Source organism: Ovis canadensis, chromosome 4 (genome assembly GCF_042477335.2).
Source record: "Ovis canadensis isolate MfBH-ARS-UI-01 breed Bighorn chromosome 4, ARS-UI_OviCan_v2, whole genome shotgun sequence".
In the NCBI taxonomy this organism is placed as follows: Eukaryota; Metazoa; Chordata; class Mammalia; order Artiodactyla; family Bovidae; genus Ovis; species Ovis canadensis.
Window position 1 is genome coordinate 74,495,220 of NC_091248.1, and position 24,232 is coordinate 74,519,451.

At 38.4% G+C, this 24,232-nt stretch overlaps 2 protein-coding genes across 6 annotated transcripts; one reads left to right on the top strand and one right to left on the bottom strand.

Annotated features, from left to right (window-relative positions):
- Positions 1 to 10,612: 10,612 nt before the first annotated feature.
- Positions 10,613 to 14,655, bottom strand: DNAJB9 (DnaJ heat shock protein family (Hsp40) member B9). The gene is made up of 3 exons (XM_069588026.1): positions 14,348 to 14,655; positions 12,038 to 12,263; positions 10,613 to 11,106 (listed from the first exon to the last, which is right to left on the bottom strand). Exons 2-3 carry the CDS (start codon positions 12,252 to 12,254, stop codon positions 10,652 to 10,654), a joined length of 672 nt encoding a protein of 223 aa, XP_069444127.1. The 5' UTR covers positions 12,255 to 12,263; positions 14,348 to 14,655; the 3' UTR covers positions 10,613 to 10,651.
- Positions 13,899 to 23,300, top strand: THAP5 (THAP domain containing 5). Of its 5 annotated transcripts, none has more exons than XM_069588017.1 (4): positions 14,217 to 14,909; positions 15,200 to 15,369; positions 18,428 to 18,620; positions 19,130 to 23,300. In XM_069588017.1, exons 3-4 carry the CDS (start codon positions 18,474 to 18,476, stop codon positions 20,042 to 20,044), a joined length of 1,062 nt encoding a protein of 353 aa, XP_069444118.1. In that variant the 5' UTR covers positions 14,217 to 14,909; positions 15,200 to 15,369; positions 18,428 to 18,473; the 3' UTR covers positions 20,045 to 23,300. The 5 variants fall into 5 exon arrangements, with proteins under 5 accessions (XP_069444117.1, XP_069444118.1, XP_069444120.1 ...); XM_069588019.1 differs by having other exon boundaries at positions 14,698 to 14,909; positions 15,200 to 15,424; XM_069588018.1 differs by having other exon boundaries at positions 14,718 to 14,909; positions 15,200 to 15,581.
- Positions 23,301 to 24,232: the final 932 nt, after the last annotated feature.

Consider the following 24,232-nt stretch of genomic DNA (forward strand, 5'->3'; position numbering starts at 1 on the left):
CTCCAGGGAATCTAGTGGGACAGTTCAGTCGCTCAGCAATGTCCGACTCTTTGCAACCCCATGGACTGCAGCACACTTGGCTTCCCTGTCCATCACCAACTCTTGGAGCTTGGTCAAACTCATGTCCACAGAGTCAGTGATGCCATCCAACCATCTTATCCTCTGTCATCCCCTTCTCCTCCCACCTTCAATCTTTCCCACATCAGGGGCTTTTCCAATGAGTTAGTTCTTTGCATCAGGTGGCCAAAGTATTGGAATTTCAGCCTCAGCATCAGTCCTTCCAATGAATATTCAGGACTGATTTCCTTTAGGATTGACTGATTGGATCCCTAGTGGGAAAGGTCTTTGGATAGTTGGATGTTTTTAGGAACAGATTTTATTATCTCAATCCTTCCGTCTCCTCATATCTAGAGAAGTACTAAATCCCTTCATGATTACATCAGATTCTCATGACTAACAACAACAACAACAAATCTTTTGTCAAATGAGAGCTTCATGGTATTGAACTCCCTCTTTGCCAAAACCTGATATATTGACCTTCACCCACTGCCGCTTTGGAGCAGTCACTCAGAGCTATCTGAGATGCTGCTTTCCAGACCGCAGTCCTCATTTTGCCCCAACTAAAACTTAACTTGCAACTCCAAGCTGTACATCTTTTTTAATCAACACTTTGACCCTACTAATTCATGTGAGAGATGATGGTGTTATTAATATTAGGGTGATAAAAAGTTGTGAGATTCTGAAAATATTCTGAAGATATGGCCAGTAGAATTGGCTATGTGGTGGGATTGCAAGAGCAAGAAAAAAACCAGAATCAACCTGAGCACCTGGAAGGATGGATTGAAAATCAGCTGAGATGAAGCAGACTTGAGTTGGAATATCTTGAATTCTATTTTAGATATGCTGAAGAGAGCTGTAGATAGTTGAATATATGAATTGGAGTTGAGGAGAAAGAGTTGGCCTAGAGACAGAAATTTGAAAGTGGCAGTTGTACCGATGACTTTAAAATCACAAAAAGAGGAAGAGAGGTAACAGATGAAAGGGGAAGGGAAGAAGAAAAAGGAAGGAAAGAAAGAAGAGGGAAGAAGAAGAAAGAGAAGAGGGAAGAACCAAGACTGAGAAGACACAAAGAAGAGAAGAATCAGCAAAGAAAACTAAGAAGCAATCAATGAGGGATAAGAAAAACTAAGAGTTTGGTGTTCTGGAAGCTCAGCCAAGATATATATTAAGGAAGAGAATGTTGAACTGTGTGTAAGATGAGGCCTGAAAAGTGGCCAATTTATTTGTTATTTGACATTGATATGCAATGTGGAGCTCATCAGCAACCCTGATGAGAGGAGTTCTGGTAGAGAGTTCTGGTGGGAATGGAAACTCTTTGAAGAAGTCTCGATACAAAGATGAGCAAAGAAATGAAACAGCAACTGGTTGGAAAAGTAGAGTCAAGAGAAAATTTTTTTTAACATAGAACTAGCAATAGGTTTGGAGAAGGCAATGGCACCCTACTCTGGTACTCTTGCCTGGAAAACCCCATAGACGGAGGAGCCTGGTGGGGTCACACAGGGTCGCACAGAGTCGGACATGACTGAAGCGACTTAGCAGCAGCAGCAGCAGCAGCAATAGGTTTGTTTCCTGGTAGGAATTATAGAATGGAAAGCAAAAAACTGATAACAGGAACAAGAGGGAAGAGTTTCTGAAGAATATTTTTGAATGTTCTGAGAGATGTGATCCAGTCTATGGCGGAGGGGTTGGCTTTAGGAGGGAACACAAGGAGTTTACTGATGATGGTGGGCTCCTAGAAAGGCAGAGGAAGTGGAGCAGCCTCTATTGGAAGATGATGGGAAACTTGGGGAGTTCTTTTCAGAATTCTTCCATTTTCTCAATGAAGAAAGAAAATTGCCAGCTATGAATGAGCATGGATGCATTTATCTTTGCGCTTTTTTTTTTTCCATCCAGGTGAATTTTCTGATACTGAATTTTCTCCAATACTAGTTTATTATATGCATATTTTTAATGTCATTTTCCAGGTGGCAAACCAACACAGAGATGTCAGTGGGCATTCTGAGAATAAGAAAAAGAGGACTTTTAGGCTTGGATCCCTTAAGGTGCATTACTATGTATAATGTATCTCTCAAGCATATGTATTCTATCTTGATGACCAAAATCTAACATTAATCCAGAGCTTTGTAATGTTTATAACAAAGAAAAGCAAAGTAATACTATACACATGTGCTTTACACTTTCAATGACATGACTGTCTCTTCAAATCACTCTTCTAATAAATTTTCTCTACTGCCCACAGTAGTGCTATAAGGGACACTAATCCTAACACTTATTTATGGAAAACTTTTAAAGTTTTTTAAAGTTTGCCTTTTCCACAAAAGTGTGTTATTAGATTTAAAGGTATTGGTAGTCCAGAGTTTCCAGAGTGTTACATGGAATTCTTTTACTTGATTGGTCCAGAGAGATGCTCCTAGAAAAAGGGTTTTTTTGATCATAGGTTTAGAATTGCTTCAAACTATATTTGCTTCTCAGAGCTATGCATGTAAAAAAAAAATTGAGGAGTCTTAGGGGAATACAGGATTCCCTGGTGGCTCAGAGGTTAAAGGGTCTGCCTGCAATGCAGGAGACCTGGGTTCAATCCCTGGGTCGGGAAGATTCCCTGGAGAAGGAAATGGCAACCCACTCCAGTTATTCTTGCCTGGAGAATCTCATGGATGGAGGAGCCTGGTGGGCTACAGTCCACGGGGCGCAAAGAGTCAGGACACGGCTGAGCGACTTCACTTTCACTTCAGGGGAATAAAGAAAACTAGTGTTTCCCATACTTATTTTCATTGAACACACAAATAACACAGTTTACAGCTATTCTTTTTTTTAAATATAGCATTAAGTAATACAGTCATTAGGCATATTTATTTTGATATTATTCCAATATTTAAGAAAATGAATGTGACTGATATATTATTACAGGGTAGATTAGCCTACTCCAACTAACATAGCACATCTACCTACAAGAAATGGAGCGAAGGAACAAAAACCCTCTCTGAAAAGGAAAGAAAAATGTTTTTCTCTGTGTCTTACATCTCTAATGTATGTGGGTCTATATTCCTGATGTGAATCAGTATTATCTAAATTATAAGAATGAATACAAATAACCAAATAATTATGCACTAGCAAACACCAATTCATTCCATTTCTAATTATGAAACATAATGTAGAAAATAGTAAAATTCATTTAAAACAAGAAAATGTTATTGCTCTTTTAATACCAACATATTAATACATTTCATTGTCACTAAAAGTAAACTGCAAAATACCAGCAAATGATTTTAATGACTTTTCCCTAATATGTGTAATCACACATGTAATTTTTCAAGTGGTCATTATTACTTGAAATTATATTTGAATAATAAGAAATTAAGTTTAAAAAATTAAATAGTGGAAAGTTTTTTTTATTTTAAGCTGCTAATTTAGTGAGTGATAATTATATAATATGTCATAACCCAAAAAAGACTACCATGAAGCATCTTTGAGATGTCAGCAGCATAGATTGGTGGAGGGAAGGTTAAAACAATGTTTGCAGGTGTAGATTTGACTCCCTCCAGGCCAGTAGTTAAAATTCAAAACAGGTATTCAAATAAATGAGGGAAATTGAGGTTTGACAGAGGCAGGATGGGGCAGAATAGAACGCAGTGGGTACAAAAGATTTGATCTGGTAAATGGATCATGGTAGCAACCAATCTTCACATGAAAAAGAATACAATAGCCTCAACTTTGAAGAAGGAAACTTATATCTCTAATTTAGTGAACACCATTAGCATATGATTTCCTTCTTTAAATGCCTACACAATGATAAATACAAGCTATTCAAAGATATTTTTATTTGTAGATACTGGATAGGTGGCTAGTCTACTTACTACCTAGTAATACACTAGTATGGTATGGAATTCCATTTTATACCTCAAAAAAATCACAAATTCTTATACTACAGAAATTTGGAGTCTGTCCCAAATAGTGGAAACCACAAACATTAAACCTACCAATGCCAAGATTCTGTAACATTTAAGATGAAGTTGGTTCCTAACTGAAAAATTCAGCTATCAGTTCAGGGTACAAAGAGAAAAGCCCAGTCTTCTTTAAAAATCTCTAATGGTGAGGCTTCCCTGGTGGTCCAGTGGTTAAGAATCCACTTGCCTATGCAGGGGACATGGATTCAATATGGAGCAGCTAAGCCCGAGTGCCCCAACTACTAGAGCCCATGAGCTCTAGGGCCCTCGAGCCTCAGCTGCTGAGACTGTGTGCCCTAGACCTGGGCACTGCAACTATCAGCCCATGTGCTCCAACTACTGAGAGTGGTGTGCGACTCAGGCTCTACAGCACAGGCGCAGTAGTTGTGGCACATGGGCTGTGTTGCTCTGTGGCATGCAGGATCTTCCTAGATCAGGGATCAAACCTGTGTCTCCTGCATTGGCAGATTCTTCACCTCTGAGCTACTAGGGAAGCCCCATTTTCTACTTCTTGATAAACTTTTTTTCACTTTCTCCCAAAACTCCTAACTCACTGGCTGCCTCTTCTGAGATATCTTTCTGTATTCCTCATTTTCTTCTCATGCTTTTTTTGGGGGGAGGGGAGGGGCTGTTTTGCCTTTAATTTTAGAGCACTTGAGGGCTTAGTTCTTGGATTGTTTCTTTTTATATCTATAAATATTCCCTTGGTGCTTTTAGACTTGTGGTTTAAAATATTCCCTATATTTTGACAATTCAAAAATATACATCTTCAGCTCAGCTCTCTCCAAATTCCAGGCCTATCTCTAAACCTGTATATACATTATTTCAAAACTGTATGTCCAACTGAACTTCCCATCTTTCCCCTTAAATGTCTTCTTGCAGCTTTCCCCATCTTAAGTTAACGACAACTGTCCTTCTGGTTCTCTAAACACTAAGCTTGGAATAATCTTTTTATCCTCTTTCACGCCTATATCCAATTGTTAAACAAATCCTACTGGCAACTGCTTGCAACCATTCCCACAGGTGCAGCGTGTGAGCTGCATTAATTTCTCATCCAGGAAAAATGGAAAAGGTCTAACTGATCTCTCTATTCCACCATTGCCCCTCTATCGTCTACTATCAACACAGCAGCCAGTATGATCCTTCTAAAATCTATGAAAGATACTCATTTATTTGCTCAAAACTCAGCTATCACATTCCAATGTCAAGTATTTACAAAAGCTGACAAAGCCCTGCAGGATCTGTCCTGCCCACCTACCTCACTATCTTTATAGACTCATCTCCAACTACTTCGTCTTATCAGTGACCTCCAGCTATACTGGCTTCTTCACTTTTCCTAGAACTTGTTACACATTTCCATCTTTCATACTCAAGTCTGTAAATTCACCTTCTCAATGAGGCCTACACAGACAATCAGTAAATACAGGGTTCAATGTCCAGGCTTCTATTCCCTACCGTTGGTTTTCCTTAAATGTCTGAATTCCTTGAGCATATGTATGTGTTTATGAAGGAATTCAATTTGCACAGATGAGAAAAACAGTTTCTTCAACAGTAATGTATGCCTGCATTACAGCTCCTTTTTCAGTAGGAGCTAGTTTCTTGTAAGTCGTCAGGGTATTTCAACCTGCAGGCAACTGCAGTAAGTATGTAGTCAGGATGCAGAAATTATTGCTCCCTACACATCAAAATAAGGTTTTATTTACTCTGGGAGTAGAGTGTTAGTATTATTCAACACCACCCTCTCCACTACCACGTGAAAATTCACCTCTGGTCAACCTATCATGTCATCTCAATGCCCACAACTGGGGAGCCTGCCCAGAAATAATCTTTTTCTTTGAAGAGTTACATTAAGTCTCTGACCTTAAGAAAAAGCTGTCAATAGTCTACCTGAAGGCAAAAGGGGAAGGGTTCCCAATGCAGTTCTTCAATGAATTAACATAATTGAGCTCTGGCCCATTTCTTCCTAAAAATCTGAGACTTAAAAGCTTCTCCAACACCTTAACTATGGTTCTCGGATTTACCTCTCAATTCAACCTCTTTGCCCTATACCCCTTCTTTTATAATCATGCCCCAAAACTCCTGGATGTTATTTTATAAGCATGTTTATGGCTTCGTTTAGATTAGATCTGATAGAGTGCCTGAAGAACTATGGACTGAAGTTTGTGACATTGTACAGGAGGTAGCAACCATCCTCAAGAAAAAAATGCATAAGGCAAAATGGCTGTCTGAGGAGACCTTACAATTAGCTGAGAAAAGAAGGGAAGCTAAAGGCAACGGAGAAAATGAAAGATATACCCATTTAAATGTAGAGTTCCAAAGAATAGCAAGGAAATAAAAGCGCCTTCCTCAGTGATCAGTGCAAAGAAATAGAGGAAAACAACAGAATGGGAAAGACTAGAGATCTCTTCAAGAAAATTAGAGATACCAAGGGAACATTTCATGCAAAGATGGGCTCGATAAAGGACAGAAATGGTATGGACCTAACAGAAGCAGAAGATATTAAGAGGAGGTGGCAATAATATACAGAACTATACAAAAAAGATCTTCATGACCCAGACAACCACGATGGTGTGATCACTCAGCTAGAAACAGACATCCTGAAATGCAAAGTCAACCGGACCTTAGGAAGCATCACTATGAACAAAGCTAGTGCAGGTGATGGAATTCCAGTTGAATTATTTCGAATCCTAAAAGATGATGCTGTGAAAGTGCTGCACTCAATATGTCAGCAAATTTGGAAAACTCAGCAGTGGCCACAGGACTGGAAAAGATCAGTTTTAACTACAATCCCAAAGAAGGGCAATGCCAAAGCATGTTCAAACTACTGCACAACTGTACTCATCTCACACGCTAGCAAAGTAGTGCTCAAAATTCTCCAAGCCAGGATTCAACAGTACATGAACCGTGAACTTCAATATTCAAAAAAAGGCAGAGGAACCAGAGATCAAATTGCCAACATCCGTTGGATCACTGAAAAAGCAAGAAAGCTCCAGAAAAACATCTACTTCTGCTTTATTGACTACACCAAAGCCTTTGACTGTGTGGATCACAATAAACTCTGGAAAGTTCTGAAAAAGATGGGAAAGCCAGACCACCTTATATGCCTCCTGAGAAATCTGTATGCAGGTCAAGAAGTAACAGTTAGAACTGGACATGGAACAGACTGGTTCCAAATCAGTAAAGGAGTACTCAAGGCTGTATACTGTTACCTGCTTATGTCAGGCTCGACGAAACACAAGCTGGAATAAAGATTGCTGGGAGAAATATCAGTAACCTCAGATTCGCAGATGACACCACTCTTATGGCAGAAAGCAAAGAACTAAAAAGCCTCCGATGAAAATGAAAGATGAGTGAAAAAGTTGGCTTACAACTCAACATTCAGAAAACTAAGTTCATGGTATCTGGTTCCATCACTTCATACAAATAGATGGGGAAACAATGCAGACTATTTGGGGGAGCTCTAAAATCACTGCAGATGGTGACTGCAGCCTTGAAATTAAAAGACGCTTACTCTGTGGAAGTAAAGCTATAACCAACATAGACAGCATATTGAAAAGCAGAGACATTACTTTGCCAACAAAGGTCCATCTAGTTAAAGCTATGGTTTTTCCAGTAGTCATGTATGGATGTGAGAGTTGGACTATAAAGCTGAGTGCAGAAGAATTGATAATTTTGAACTGCGGTGTTAGAAGAGACTCTTGAGAGTCCCTTGGACTGCAAGGAGATCCAACCAGTCCATCCTAAAGGAAATCAGTCCTTAATATTCATTGGAAGGACTGATGCTCAAACGCCAATACTTTGGCCACCTGATGCAAAGAACTGACTCATTTGAAAAGACCCTGATGCTGGGAAAGATTGAAGGCAGAAGGGGATGACACAGGATGAAATGGTTGGATGGCATCAACAACTCAATGGGCTTGAATTTGAGCAAGCTCTGGGAGCTGGTGCTGGACACAGAAGCCTGGCATGCTGCAGTCAATGGGGTCACAGAGTCGAACACAACTGAGCAACTGAACTATGGCTTCATTATATTTTGTCATTGGAACCAAGGCAGGAAACAACCATGAGTGACTTTATTCAGTATGTCACATGGAACTAAAGGTGCCAGCATTAACATGAACAATATAAACTTTATAGAGACCTACTGCTGATACAAATTTCTGTATTCTGTTCAACAGTGGTCTCACTTTCCCCTGCTGCTGCTGCTAAGTCGCTTCAGTCATGTCCGACTCTGTGCGACCCCACAGACGGCAGCCCACCAGGCTCCCCCATCCCTGGGATTCTCCAGGCAAGAACACTGGAGTGAGTTGCCATTTCCTTCTCCAATGCAGGAAAGTGAAAAGTGAAAGTGAAGTCGCTCAGTCTGTCCAACTCCTCACGACCCCATGGACTGCAGCCCACTAGGCTCCTCCGCCCATGGGATTTTCCAGGCAAGGGTACTGGAGTGGAGTGCCATTGCACCATTTCCCCTAGTGTGCTTTTTATTTAGAAAAATTAAAATAACTATTTCATGAATGTATAAATTCTTAACTGACCTTAGGCAACCTAAATTTTCATGGAACTGATCTCAAATTGGATCTGAAATTTAGAGCACAAAACTGCCTACCAATTTAGAACACCAAAAGAACTTCAAACTACCACATGCACTACAGTACCCAATGCAAGACGTACTCAATCCCCAAACTTGAAGAATTACACGTTAGCTCAAGAAAAATATATTAGCTCAAGAAAAATATAAAGTCATGTTATGTCACTATTTTATGTAGAAGGAAAAAAGGTGACAGATTTTGTGTTGACTTATATAGGGAGTAAAGATTAAGCTATCATATTGGTCATGCATAACTACAGGAGTTCACTGTTCTCTTTGTACATTCAACCTATACAAACTATGAAGAAAAAAATTCTAAATTATGGAGGAAACTGTTATACTGATTACTGCTCTAATTTCTAGTTGCTTATACAGCTAATTACTCACACACACATACCTATAGATTATCCAAGCATCTTTCTTTATATTTAGCTTGTATCATAAGTGTGTATGACGCATGGTACATTTTCCCTTGCAAAAAGTATGCCAAACAGCCAAATGGGAAGTTAAAAAAAAAAAGGGGGGGGGGGGTGTCAAATGTTTAAAACTAGATAAAATAATCTTTCATGTTTGTGATTTGAATTTTTTTTTGGCGGGGGGGGGGGGGGGGCTTATGTTTTTGCCTTACTTTTTCTGTTTAATAGGCCACAGAGAATTTTTAGACCAAAATTCAAGGCAGGCGATTTTCTCATTATCAAATGAAAGTAGTATGTATAACTTTTAGGAACTAATAAAGGTACCTAAACGTAACATTCATTTTCTTTGCAGATTTCAAATTAAAGACGATTACTAACAAATATAGATTCATGCAGTCTTTTTCCCAACCAAGCCTGAAGCGGAATGAACCAGTGGCAAGAATACTTGCTCCTAGCAAGCAAATATACCAAAATTAACAAAATCTTCAAACTTCTAGAATACAGTCTATGATCAGTATTAGCAGCTCAATTGCTTATATACCCTCCAGAACTGCAGAACAGACTTTTAAGAATAAAATGACAAGAGATCATATTGTAAATATTATATTTCTCTCACTCACAAAGCTGTATGAGATATTTACTAGTTTTAATATGTATCCATAGGATTAGTACTCATATGGAGTACAACACGGAACAAGTGCAGAACTAAAGAAATAAGTCCATCTGAAAACAAAAGCACACATTTCTTAGGATTTAAAAATATTGCACATAATAAGGTTGCACAGAAATTACTGGCTGTTTTTATAAACAGAATGAGGTATTAGTCAATCTCTAAAGATGAGTGCAAAGAAGAAAAACCACACACACACAAAAATACATAAATTGACACTAAGATCAAGAGGGCCAACTAAGAAAGAAACGTGAAAAGATTGTGTAAAACAGCTATGACTTCAACACTACAAAATCATTAGCCAGGGATCAAACAGATAACAATCTCTTGGCAATACTTCTGAAGCTTTCAACTGTCTTTTGGTGTTAAATAAGACTATGAGCAACACGATTATTTTCTTTACTCGAATTCTTCTGCATGGTTCTTATTAAACCATACTTTTTTCAAGCTTTCAGTGGAAATTAAACAAGATACTGCTTGTCATCCTTTGCTGAACAACTGAATTATAGTTTCACATATATTTTGCAATCTAAATCAGAGATGCCACAGAGCATGCAATTTTAAATTAGCAAAGGTTTCACTCCCCAAAAATAATTCATGTTCACACAATTTAAATCTAGAATAACTTTTAAAGTTTAACCTTTAAATATTTATCAGGCAAAGTCAATTCTTTCCTTGGTAATGATACTGGTCATGTTAATAAGCCCAAGGACAAGTAGAGAAAAAAAGACCAGGCAGAATTATAGCATCTTTTTGTAAAGAATCTTTTCTAATCAGGGAAATTAATTAGCTATTGGTCTCCTAATTAAATGTTGCTGAATTGTCAAAAACAATTTAAATATATTTAATAGCTATATTAAGTTAAGTGAAATCATGCACTTGTCAAAATAGTTCACAAAAAAATTCTTTCTGCATCAAAGATACTGAAGAGGAGTCAACTAATTGGGTTTAATGAGAACAGAAAAAGAACCAACTACTGTCCTGAACAGTCAGTGTATGTAGTAACCATATTTCCTCTTCGTTGAGTGACAGTCCTACAGTGCTTGCTGGATCCATGGAATCTATTTTCAGTCTGTACTGTATGTCGATTGTTGGTGGTGTCAAAACCACTAAAAGAAAACATTTTCTCCATATCTTCAAACATGTCATCAAACAAACCACCTCCAAAAGAAAACTCCTGGAAATGGTGCCTTTGTCTACTGGAACCATCTTGGCGTGTCTGGAAGTGATTTTCAAAATGCTTCTTGGACTGAGTATTTTGGTTTTGACCAAAAAAATCAAAATCCTTAAATAAGTCATCAAAATTGAAGTTAAACGAGTGCTCAAAAGGACTTCCACTAGCTCTTTGTCCTTTACCATTAGTAAAAGCATTATGTCCAAGTGTATCATATTCTTTCCGCCTATTAGCATCTGAGAGAGTTTCATATGCTGAAAAGAAATAAAAATACTTCAGTAACTGAAGAGAAACAAAATTACATATATCCAAGCCTTTTAAATTTATCTATTTTAGGAAAGATTTCATAGCACAAATAAAACCAAAGCCTACAAGCATAAGAGTAAAGAGTCACAAAAGGCAGAGACTTTTTGTCTTATCCACTGTATGCTATCAGCAGTTAGCACAATACCTGCTTCTAGTATCTATACAATAAATGTTAAATAAATGCTACCATTACTAAAAATAATTATATGGGCAACAATTTCAGAGTTATTCTTCATACTATTTGCGTAAAGTCACTACTTGCATTAAAGAATTTAATGAGCAAATTAAGAGGAATTCAGATTTTTCACCTCCTTACTAGCTGAAGTAAATGTTTAACTCCAACTCCCAGTTACCACCACCCAACAATTAACTACTGAATGCTCAGGAGATGCAATCTGTTTCAGAATTAGTATTAAATCAAAACTTGTTTAACACTTTTCCTTTAAAGACAAATATGGCTTTGAGATGTAGACCAAGTGAGGAAGAAAAAAAAAAAAACGGCACTTAAAATCTATTTAATTTTTTTATGCTCAATAGTTTTATATTTAATCTCCATATTTCATAAAAACTTTAAATTTGAAGTATCTAAAGTTCCCTCTAACATAGAAACAATAAGCAATTTTATAAATAATAAAAGAATGAAATAATACATTTTCAACATTTTTAAGATCTGAATGCCCAAAAAAGTATATACTTCCATACATCCAGGATCAAAATGTTATAAGAAAACACCCTTGAGACTCTCACTACATTTACATATACATCCCACTTTACCTCTCATCTCCAACAAAACCTTCAAATATATACAAACTTCTTACCTTATCATTTTTCCTTTACTACTTAATACCTTTGAGACCTTGGAGATAGTCATTTACATACCTTCTGCAATCTCTCTGAATTTTGCTTCAGCATCAGGGCTCTTATTTTTATCAGGATGATATTTCATGGCCAACTTGTGAAAGGCCTTCTTGACTTGGCGCTCTGAGGCCGACTTTGGCACACCTAAGATATCATAGTAACTTTTGGAAGCCAAAATTAATTCTGTTATCATTAAAATGCAGATTGCAAAGATGAAAACTGATTGGGGAGTAGCCATTTCAATATCCTAAAAAAAGAAAAGAAAAAAAATTATGGAACTAATCTTTAGATTTTTCTTTTAAAAGGAACTGAGTGAGCTTTTAGGATTTAAAGTACACTAATGCAGTACCAAAATGTTAAGCCTATATAGTGTATCTTGTACTTGTTTCCATGTTATTTAATTTGTACAGGCTTTACACTCCCTTAATTGGTAGTAATCTTCTTGAAAGCAAATATAATTCAACCAAATTGAGAAAAATCTCTCATGGCTTTGCCTTTCCACTAACACTCTGGCCATAAACAGATACAAAAATATTCAATAACGGATATTTGATCAGTTACTATCAAAGCCTCATTACATGCAAGCCTTGTAAAAAGGGTGGAAAATCAAAATACTTTCTGAAAGAATCCTAATATTCAAGAATGTATATTCTGCTGCTGCTGCTGCTAAGTCTCTTCAGTCGTGTCCGACTCTGTGCGACCCCATAGATGGAAGCTCACCAGGCTCCCCCGGCCCTGGTATTCTCCAGGCAAGAACACTGGAGTGGGTTGCCATTTCCTTCTCCAATGCATGAAAGTGAAGTCGCTCAGTCGTGTCCGACTCTTCCCGACCCAATGGACTGCAGCCTACCAGGCTCCTCCACCCATGGGATTTTCCAGGCAAGAGTACTGGAGTTGGTTGCCATTGCCTTCTCCGATGTATATTCTAAAGGGGTTTAAAGAAATTGAATGGGAAAAAGTTCATTACCAAGGTAAATAGCTCCGTATGTCTAAATTAGTAGTATCTTCCCTCCCTAAGAAACAGGCTTCCCAGATGGCTCAGTGGTAAAGAATCAGCCTGCGAAGCAGAAGACGCAGGTTCAATTCCTGGGTCGGGAAGAACCCGGAGAAGAAAATGGCAACCCACACCACAATTCTTGCCTGGAAAATCCTATGGGCAGAGAGAAGTGTGGTAGGCGACAGTCCACGGAGTTGCAAAAGAGTCCGACACAACTTAGTGACTCAACGGCAACAAAGAAATTTTCAGTTTTCATTTGGGTAAAAGGAGCCAAGGATTGCACTTAGAGAATCTCAATATCACAATAATATTGAAAACTCACCACAACAGAACGTAATCTCTTTAAAAAAAAAAAAAAACTGTAAGAGCTCAAACATTTAATAGAAAAGCATGGATATATGTTTTGTTAAAAACTAGTAATTAACAAAATTTAGGATTTCTGCTAAGGTTGCCAAAAGAAAATGAACTTTCATTGTTTGTACTACAGATAAGATAAACTTACTTTCAAACTTCTCAGGAGTCATTAAACTATTTCTCTAACCTCAAAGAAGTTTCCACCTAGAATACAACTTGGAATTCTCGAGCCTACAGATTAACTGGTTCGCGATTCAAAAAGAACTGATTCTGTTTTTTGAATATAACACGTCTGACGAAAGATACTCTGGTTTGTGGAAACTGTCTGCCTTGCTCTCCTGTGGCCCGTTTGGAGCGTAATTAGCAGACAGATCACTTCTTTCCAGAGAGTTAGTCACAGTCACGGGTACCAAGGATCAAGTACAGACTCCTGGTTAACGAACACAAACCGAGCATGTACTGCGGCTGTTGCCAAAGGGCGGGTCTAACACTGGCAGAGAGGTACCTTCCTGGTTTAATAAACTTCATTTCACAGTTTCAAGGTGAATATCCCGTACTTTCCTAGAAGACTGACTGCCTTATACTGACTCCTCATTCCTAAGAGGGACCAGGCAGACAGTCCCGGGGGTCTCTCTCCCCAGAGCCGGTGACTGCTTGGGCTAGACCGTCAGCCCTCACCCATACTCGCCCTAGCAGACCAGATGCAGCCATTGGGTTGAAGGGCTCGGAGTCCCACCCGGGGTCTGAGAAGAGCTGCCCGACGCCCGAGAAACCCAGCAGCACAACCCCACAACAAACCGCACTACGCTGTGTTTCTGCCATCACCTTTCCCCTATTATTTTCCTCCAGAACACCGGGCAGCCCGAAGCCCTAGCGGCGGTCGAAGAGGACACCGAGGCCTAACCCCCCTCCCCGAGACCTCGGCCTCGTCTCTCGTCCGCAACCTCCAGCTGCTGCTGCTCCTGACCGGCGACACTAACCAGCGACTCCACACGGCCGCTCGGCTCGGCCTTCACCCCGGCCTCAGCAGCTTCCGTGAGCCGATACGGGCCCACTGCCTCCTGTGCGCCGACCTCACACGCCTCTCACAGCCAACCTTCTCGCACAGCCCGCTCCCCACTGGCTGGCGGGTAGCTGCGGGCGCCTAAACCTCAGGAGAAGACCTACACGAAACGCTTTTCTATTGGCTCCCGCCTCCCCACCTGACCCTGGCGCCCTACGCGCACGTGGAAAACTGTTGTTGCTGATCAGCCCATGCGTCACTTCCGGCTCCAACCCCCGAAAGGGCCGAACCAAAGCCGGCGGAAGCGGAAGTGAGTTCAGGGTTGCCGAGTCTTTCCAGTCTACCTCGCCTGGCGCAGGCGCGATACCTCGGGCAGCAAGGACCTGCAGCTCCGCCTCGGTGAGGAAGTCCATCCTGTGCCCCTTGGCGGCTCGGGTCTCGTGTGGCTGCGCTGCAGCGATGCCCCGCTATTGCGCAGCGATTTGCTGTAAGAACCGCCGGGGACGAAATAATAAAGAGCGGAAGCTTAGTTTTTACCCGTAAGTTGCCCCTAACGCGGAAGCTTCAGCTTGCCTTTGGGTCGCTGTAGTGTGGCGTTTGGGGTTAGGGTTTGGCGTCTCTCCTGTCTGCTCTGTAAATTTGTCCTCGGTTCTCCGGGAGTGTTTGATTTCTGCGCAGGAGGAAGGCGCGAAGGCGCGAGTTGAGTCTATCTGGAAATGTTCTGACATTTCTAGGGAGGACGCTGGGCGTGTGGCGAGCCTTAGGGGTCTGTTGAGGGTATTAACAGCATTTTAAGCGGTAAAGTTTGAGCGATACTTCTGGTTTTCAGAGCGTTTCCCAACCTCCCCTGACCTCATTTCATTGAACAACGCTAGTGGACGTGAGTTTGAGTGAAGTCCAAGAGTTGGTGATGGACAGGGAGGCCTGGCCTGCTGCAATTCATGGGGTCGCAAAGAATCGAACACGACTGAGCGACTGAACTGAACGGAATCACTTCAGGTGCATCAAACGTGCCGAATGGGACGGTGCCCTCCAAGTTTATCTTACACCTCCTGTGAGTTAGGTCGCGTAGATGTTATTCCATTTTCTCCTGAGAAAACTGAGGCTTTTCAGAAAAGATCAGGTAACTTGAAAGTTTTGTGGCAGAGGCGGAATTATAATCTGTCACCTGCTCAGGGCTCTAGATAATTCTTCATTCATACAGAGAGCAGGTAAGTAAGGGCTAACAGATTTTCCCCCCTCTCCCAACGTAGAGCGTTCCTAGGAAGCCTTTTCTAAGCGAGGAAGCAATTGGTTTTATTTCGTAAAAGCGAAAAATTTGTTTGGGCCCTAATACCTGTTAGACCTAACTTTTCCTAAAAGTGAAGTGGCAGAAAGCGTACTCTGGAAAAGTAGGGAATATTCCACTTTATTCCAAATTACTGTATGTATTCCAAATAACTATAGCCACGAAATATTTTTTTGTGGAACCCCAAAAGTACTCATTTTTATTTGGAACAATAGAGAAGTATTGTGTACTACTTATTAGTAAGAGACGCGGCTCCAAAGCCAGATTTAGGTTGAAATCCTGGCTCCATCTCTTTGAAGCTGAACGACCTGTAAATTATTTAACCCTGCTACCTAAGACCTTCCATCTGTAAAGTGGGCACGTTAATAGTACCGAATTCACACGTAGCGTCTAAAAACATAAAATAGCACTTGGCATTCATAACATGCTTCGTGTTTGTGAAAAATCAACGTGTTTAAACTATTTCTATAATTTCCTATATTTCTTATGTGAAAGTGTTTGTCGCTCAGTTGTGTCCAACTCTTTGCGACCCGTGGACTAGAGCCCACCAGGCTCCTCTGTCCATGGAATTCTAAATAATTTAGCTCTAATGTGAGTGTCTTTAAGTTTCACTAGTTATTTTGTGAAGCTTTTTTGACTTTAGACCTAAAGCTTGTCGTTCATTAATAACTCAGCTGCTTTCCCTTGTCTTACCTAATGAAAAAAAAAAAAAAAACCCAAAAAACTGATAACTCCAAATGATTCGCACTATGTGCCATATTTCCAGAATTATCTTCCCTGAAGCCCTTCCACAGGTTGCAGAGATATTTTAGGGGGATAAACATACTCTGGTATATGAATATCACTGGCTCTGAGGAGGTTTGTAGCAAAGAATCATGTTGAACTTAACACCATATTTCCCATATTTATTTGGCCTTGGATTTGGGGGGCTCATAACCTCAGACTAGGACTTCTTTAGTCTTGTGGACTGCATAGTTATTATTTTTAAGGAGAGAAAAATAATAATGCCAGAGAAAGTCAATTATAGATTTTTATTCCTCAAAATGTGAATTTACTGGAAATGGAACTTTTTATTGACTTTTTAAAATTTTATGTGTTCAGTCCGCTAATAGCATCCAACTTGAAGAATTTTCTTACTGACACTGTCGCGTTCTGCAAAATAAGTTTATATTAATTAGGAAATTCAATGAATATAGTGCTCAGTTTATACCAGTGATTATTCTAAGTCCTCTGAAAGTAAAATTCTTTTTGCCACTAAATGCCTTTTCTCATTATGCTTATCATATTTATAATATAAGTTACTGATATATGTAAGGTTAAAAACTTTTCAAACTGTGTATGAATATTGTATCAATGCTAAAAAACTTCCAAAAGCAGATAATATGATTTTTTTCCTATGGAATGATATCAGCATTAAAAATTATTTCCATCAAAGCACCCAGACTCTTTTCATCTAGCATCTTACTAAGTTATCAATATTTGTTTTTTATAAGATTTTACTACTGCAAAGCATAAATGGTTGTAACTGGGAGAAATGTTTAACAGCTGCTGCTTGTATGAGAACCTTTTGTTACTCCTTTTTAAAAATAGGAAATTATTATATAGTATGTGTCTTGGCTTGTGTTCCTATAAAATTTTCAAAAAAATTTGAATCACTGTTGCTTAGTGCAAACCTGTTTACACTGGTAGAATAAAGTTTTCTGTCAAATTCTGCAGCAAGTCCAAATTTTACCCTAAAACATGTAGAGTGTTAGAGCCAACTCTGAATATCCAGGCTATTTGGTACAAGAACAACATATATAAAGAGCTCTCTTGCCTTTCTCTGTCTTTTCTATTTGTTTCCTATTATAAAATATGAGTCTGCCCTCTTAACATGTTTAGTTCACTTTCAGAACTTGAATACTTGAATTTTAGAGTTCCCAAACCACTGGCTAAAGAATATCGGACTTTTGGACTCAGAGGGAGAGGGAGAGGGTGGGATGATTTGGGAGAATGGCATTCTAACATGTATACTATCATGTAAGAATTGAATCGCCAGTCTATGTCTGACGTAGGATACAGCATGCTTGGGGCTGGTGCATGGGGATGACCCACAGAGATGTTATGGGGAAGGAGGTGGGAGGGGGGTGCATGTTTGGGAACACATGTAAGAATTAAAGATTAAAAAAAAAAAAAAAGACTAGAAATGTTGGGCTAGATTACAGATGGTTGGAATTGAGGCTGATTTCAGTAAAGAAAATGGAATATTAGTAGTTTTATAAGATATAGTATTCATTTTATGTTAGCTAAACCATTTTTTGAATTAACATCTCCTTATTTTAAAAATATTAATATAAAAGCCTTAGGTATAATTCTTCTTACAGACAGGAAACGGTTTGTTATATTACTATGAAGTATATTTGAATAGGACTTCTTAGTTAACAAAACTCTTACCTAGTTCTACAGACTATACAACAGAATGAAAAAGAAACATAATCCATAGAAAATATGAATAGACTTTATCCTTTGTAGTAACATATATGTTTTACTTGAAGGGACCCTGGGTTATGTTTTACAAACCAGTCTTCTCAGACAAAAGCTTTGGCTACACATCTCATATCTTAGCTTTCTTTGCTGCAGAGATGATATGACAGTAGTTGTCATGAAGATGCTATTGTATGGTAGGAATGGTTGTCTTGTCTTTGTGGCCCTTAGGTTACCCCTATATACAGGCCTGGAGTTTGGCATTATTGTTAAAATATAGCAAAATTTTCCTTTTTTTAATTTCAGGTTTCCTCTCCATGACAAAGAAAGACTTGAAAAATGGTTAAAGAATATGAAACGAGATTCATGGGTTCCAAGTAAATACCAGTTCCTGTGTAGTGACCATTTTACTCCTGACTCTCTTGACATCAGATGGGGTATTCGCTATTTGAAACAAACTGCAATTCCAACAATATTTTCTTTGCCTGAAGACAATCAGGTATTGGAGGCAGGGAGTAGGGGAGAAGGGGCTAATACTGATTATGGTGGCAGATTACAGGGTGGCAGGTAGTCAGGAAGAGGGGAGGAGAGTGAAAAATAACTGTTGGGAAAACACATACTTGAGAAAGGAAAACTAATGTGTACTTTTTACTGAAAGTGATAATTTTTTAATAAACCATTCTGAAGCATGGCTTAAGAGGAGCCAAAGATAACACATACATTAATTATCAGGTTGAGTTTTTAATGTAAATTAATGATCTAAGATTTTTTTACTAGTCTTATGAATGATCTGAGATTTTTCTTCATATATTGATTATGCATAATTTAAAAAAAAAATGCCTTCACATATATTTTGAGCTGTTACATACTGAAAACATTTTTTAACTGAATAAATTTGTTTGGCCAGTATACTACTCAAAGTTGTACTGAAATAATCAGCACTATCTAATAAGAGGATAAAGCCTAGTAAGGACATCTTTTTTAGAATTTGAAAATGTTATTTTATAGGAGAAAGATCCTTCCAAAAAAAAATCTCAGAAGAAAAAATTGAAAAGTGAGAAAGAAGTATGCCTAAAAGCCAAGTCAGAAGAATCTTTTGCATCAAATGAGCCAAAGAAGCATCCAGTTAATACAGATCTCCTCCCTGAACATGCAGAATTACTTGAATCATCTGCCTTGGTAAAGCCACCAGATCCAAAAGCAGAAAGTGTGCAAAGTAACATATTAACTCTTAGTCTAGTTAAACAAGATACCAGAAAACCAGAATCTACCTTGGAAACATCAGTTAACCAAGACATGGGTATAGGTGGTTTTCACACATCATTTGAGAATCTAAGTTCTACAACTATTACTTTGACAACTTCAAATTTAGAGGGCATTCAGCAGCCTTTAGAAACCCAAGAAGTGATTGAAATAACTACTAATCATCTTGCTAACCCACACTTTACAAATAATTCTGTGGAAATTAAGTCAGCACAGGAAAATCCATTCATATTCAGCACAGTTACTCAAACAGTTGAAGAATTAAACACAGATAAAGAATCCATTATTGCCATTTTTGTACCTACAGAAAATTCCAAACCTGCAATTAACTCTTTTATACCTGCCCCCAAAGAAACAGTGGAAATGGAAGAAGATATAGATATTGAAGACTCATATAAGGATGTAGACTATGAGACAGAAGTTTTACAGATTGAGCATTCTTACTGCAGACAAGATGTAAATAAGGAACATCTTTGGCAGAAAGTGTCTAAACTACATTCAAAGATAACTCTTCTTGAGTTACAGGAACAACAAACTCTAGGGAGATTGAAGTCTTTGGAAGCTCTTATAAGGCAGCTAAAACAGGAAAACTGGCTCTCTGAAGAAAATGTCAAGATTATAGAAAACCATTTCACAACGTATGAAGTTACTATGATATAGATTAAGAGGTTTCCAAGTTTGTGACTTTCATGTAAGATTTCTGTTAGCCAAACCAAATTCTGTGTAAAGTGAACTTTTTCCTGTGTAAAGTTCTTAACCTTAATGAAGCTAAGCAAGTGCTCTAATGTTATGAACTGCATCCTATTATTATTATGCTCATTTTCTGAAAACAACTCAAGAGTTGTTGGGTAGATGACATTTCATTGCTTGTTAATTTTCCAAATTTAAAGTAAAAACATAGTGAATAAGTAATATGATTCAGTCATAAAATGAGAGAACACAGATATGGTAAACAAGAGCCCAGAATAGAAGTCAGGTTCCAGAATCAGTCCTGATTGTACCACTGAGGTGTGTCTTGGACAAGTTACTTATTAAGATTGAGTCCCAGTCTCTTAATTTGTAGAAGGAGGGCACTTAACTAGATCTTACATAGTCTGTTTCTTTATAGTTTCTTCCCTTTCTAGAAGATACTTTTAATAGAAAAAGTTTTCTGTATGATAATCTTACACAAAAGTAGATGCTGGCTAGAATTTTCTATTACCTGTTAAATTCTTCCCAATATGTATTAAATTCTGTGTTGCTTGACCTTTGGGCTGTAATTTTTTGCATTATACAGCTTCCCTGATGGCTCAAGCAGTAAAGAATCCACCTGCAATGCAGGAGAGCCAGGTTTGATCCCTAGGTCGTGACGATCCCCTGGAGAAGGGAGTGGCAACCCACTCCAGTATTCTTGCCTAGAGAATCCCATGAACAGAGAGGAGCCTGGAGGTCTGCAGTTCATGGGGTCACAAAGAGTTGGACATGACTGAGCGACTAATAGTTTTTGTATTTTACCGGAAAATACTCCTGTTAGGTTTTATTCCCGTTGAACTAAAATAAGGAATCAACCATTGGCCTAATTTTTAGGAGAGATACTTTAAACTTGAAAGAATATGTACCTTATATGTAGCTGACCATCATAGTACACAGTTATTTAAACTCGACACCCTGCAATAAAGTTATTTTTATAAATCAAAAATTTCAATGAGGTTAATTTTTTAAATATTTTTTAGGAATTAACAGTTTGTATCTATTTAAAACGTATAACCTTTAAATGTGTGCATGTGTCATTTTAAAATTCCAGAATAATAGGTTAATTCTTATACCTTCCCACTTAACATGTATTTTATTAAAAGAAATTATAGATAGGTGGTGAAGACCATGGCTTTCCAGGTGGTGCAATGATGAAGAATCTGCCTGCCAGTGCAGGAGATGCAGGTTGATCCCTGGGTTGGAAAGATCCCCTGAAGTAGGAAATGACAACCCACTCCAGTATTCTTGCCTAAAAAATTCCTTGGACAGAGTAGCCTGATAGGCCCATGGGGTTGCAAACAGCTGGACGCGACTGAGCACGCGCACATGGTAATGACCTTAGGGAGACAACTAAGAAAGAGAGGAAGGGTGGTTTTTTTGATTTCTGTAAGGTAATAAATGGGTTTTGGTGCTGAAAAATAGGACGTGCTCAATAAATAATTGACTACATAGCAGATAGTATTTTAATTGTTTTTCTAAGTCAATGATTATTTGGGGTTATATTTCACTTAGTTTTTTAAGCTAATTAGTATTATATGAATGTGTGTCAGCTCATTATAAAAAAGTTGATCAGAGGTGTCCTTATAACCATGGGGGGGGGAATGTAACATTTTTGCATAAATTATGTACATATAATTAATAAAGTTGATATATTAAGTTCTGTTTTGATAATATTTAAAATACATACTCAATGTAAATAGCCCTTTTAAGTCATTATAAAATGTTGTACATTATAGTTATTTTCTATTTATAGTTTACTCAGGAATAATTTAGGAGAAGGCAGTGGCACGCCACTCTGGAGGAGCCTGGTAGGCTGCAGTCCATGGGGTCACTAAGAGTTGGACACGACTGAACAACTTCACTTTCACTTTTCTCTTTCATGCATTGGAGAAGGAAATGGCAACCCACTCCAGTGTTCTTACCTGGAGAATCCCAGGGACGGTGGAGCCTGATGAGCTGCCATCTGTGGGGTCCCACAGAGTCGGACACGATTGAAGCGACTTAGCAGCAGCAGCAGGAATAATTTAGGAGAAGGCAGTGGCACCCCATTCCAGTACTCTAGCCTGGAAAATCCCATGGACAGAGGAGCCTAGTGGGCTGCAGTCCATGGGGTCGCTAAGAGTCTAACACGACTGAGCGACTTTACTTTCCCTTTTCACTTTCATGCATTGAAGGAAATGGCAACCCATTCCAGTGTTTTTGCCTGGAGAACCCCAGGGACGGGGGAGCCTGGTGGCTACTGTCTATGGGGTCACACAGAGTCAGACACGACTGAAGTGACTTAGCAGCAGCAGCAGGGATAATTTAAACTAGTTGTTATTTCTTTAAACTACTATATTACAAGTATCTAAGATACTCTTGTATATTCTGTTCAGAATGTTCCAGCCTAACTCAGTTAGCTGTTAAATTTTATTTGGGGGTTTTGACCAACTTTGTTTCTTACTTGGATTATTATAGGAACCTCTTAACTAATAGTACCTATATTTTGGATCTCTGCTTTTGTATCTTCCTGGAGTCTACTGTTAAGTTTTTTACCTAAACTGTACATCTAGCTGTATCACCTGTGTACCACTTAATTTTCCTAGCTCAGAAATCGGTAATCACCCTTTAATACTTACAGAATAAAGAAAAACTTGTTTCTATCATGTATATAATCCTCTGTGATTCTGTTCATCCTGTGTTCTAGCCATACTCGAATTCTTAGCATTTCTCAAACATGCTGACTTTGTCTTTCTGCTTATTTTATTCTTTAAATTCAACCAGTTAAAATTACATTTCAGCTTTGTGGGAATATCATCCCTTTTACCAATCAAAATTGTTTTTCCTTTGTTTCTACAGGGTTTGTATTATAACACTGTAGCAGTATTTACACGTTTTTTAAATTAATTTTTATTGAAGTATAGTTGCTTTTGTTTATCCTTTTTTTAATATCATGATGTTATGGCTTTCTGTTCAACTTGACTATGTTTTTTTTTTTTAATTCTAGTGTTAATTGAATAAATGAAAGTACAGCTTTTAAGGATCAAAGAGACGTGTTAACGTGGGATGGGGGAAGGTTATGTGATGAAGTACAAAGTAAAAGCAGACGAGAGAGTCCCTGGCTTCATAGCCAGGGCTCATCTTCACTTTTGTTTCATTGATAATGTAATATTCACTCAATAAAGGTTTGGATGAATATTCTGAATTTGCCTCCTTAGAATTTCTTATTATTTAAAATAAAGAACCTTCTTAACAAATACGTCCTTCATACCTTGAGAATGTTCAGGGAAGGATATTGATCTTCATATAGTCTTTGAAACATTCTATGTTTCCAGTGGACAGTACAATTTACCAGTTATGTGCTATGCCACCTATTAATTGATTTTTGTTGTCGAAGGCTATCCCCACCACAAACTATTTCCTCTCTTCTATCCCAGGTAATTAGAAAGGATATTAAGTCTAAGCTGTGTATCTTCATGCCTACACTTCAGGGTGATTGGTAAGTCAAATTTAAAAAGATTTCATCATAAATAATACATGGCATTGATCTAAACATCAAGCAGGAAATTTTTCTGCATACTTTTGATCTTGAAAAAAATGAGTCATCCATCGAGAGTTGGAATATTGATGTGCAGATTAATTTTACTATTACTAGCTAAATTAAACAGTTCTGTCAACTAATTTGGTGTTGAAGTACATGCTTTTTTCTTTTTTAGATTATACTATTTTGTTTTTCTGTGGATGAGGTGAGTGGGTTAAAACAGCTGTCAGGGAAAAAGCTATAGAAAAAGGTAAGTGTGGAGATATTGACCAAGATGCATTTGTGTTAGAGAAACTTTCTTCAAGGAATGGTCTGTTTCATTTATCACTTTTAACCTATTCACCACCCTCTGTTTTTTTGGTTGCTTGACCACCTTATTTCCAGTGAACTCTTCCTCCATTCCCTCTCAGCCACGTCATTTCCATGGTAAGTTGTAGACCTTTGTCATTTCCAGTACTTGAATCCGCTTTGAAAATTGTCAACTTCAAGCTCTTCATTCTGACCACCAGCTTCTATTCTTTAGCATAGTTTTTGGGACATCTTGCATTGCAACCAACCTTTTCCATGAAGGATCGAACCCAGGTCTCCCACGTTGC

Coding starts and splice junctions, on each gene's coding strand:
- DNAJB9 (XM_069588026.1), bottom strand. CDS start 12,254: ATGGCTACTCCCCAATCAGTTTTCATCTTTGCAATCTGCATTTTAATG. Junction 11,107..12,037: donor ATTCAGAGAGATTGCAGAAG/GTATGTAAATGA, acceptor ATTTCTTTTCAG/CATATGAAACTCTCTCAGAT.
- THAP5 (XM_069588016.1), top strand. CDS start 14,830: ATGCCCCGCTATTGCGCAGCGATTTGCTGTAAGAACCGCCGGGGACGA. Junction 14,910..18,427: donor CGGAAGCTTAGTTTTTACCC/GTAAGTTGCCCC, acceptor TTTTAATTTCAG/GTTTCCTCTCCATGACAAAG. Junction 18,621..19,129: donor CTTTGCCTGAAGACAATCAG/GTATTGGAGGCA, acceptor GTTATTTTATAG/GAGAAAGATCCTTCCAAAAA.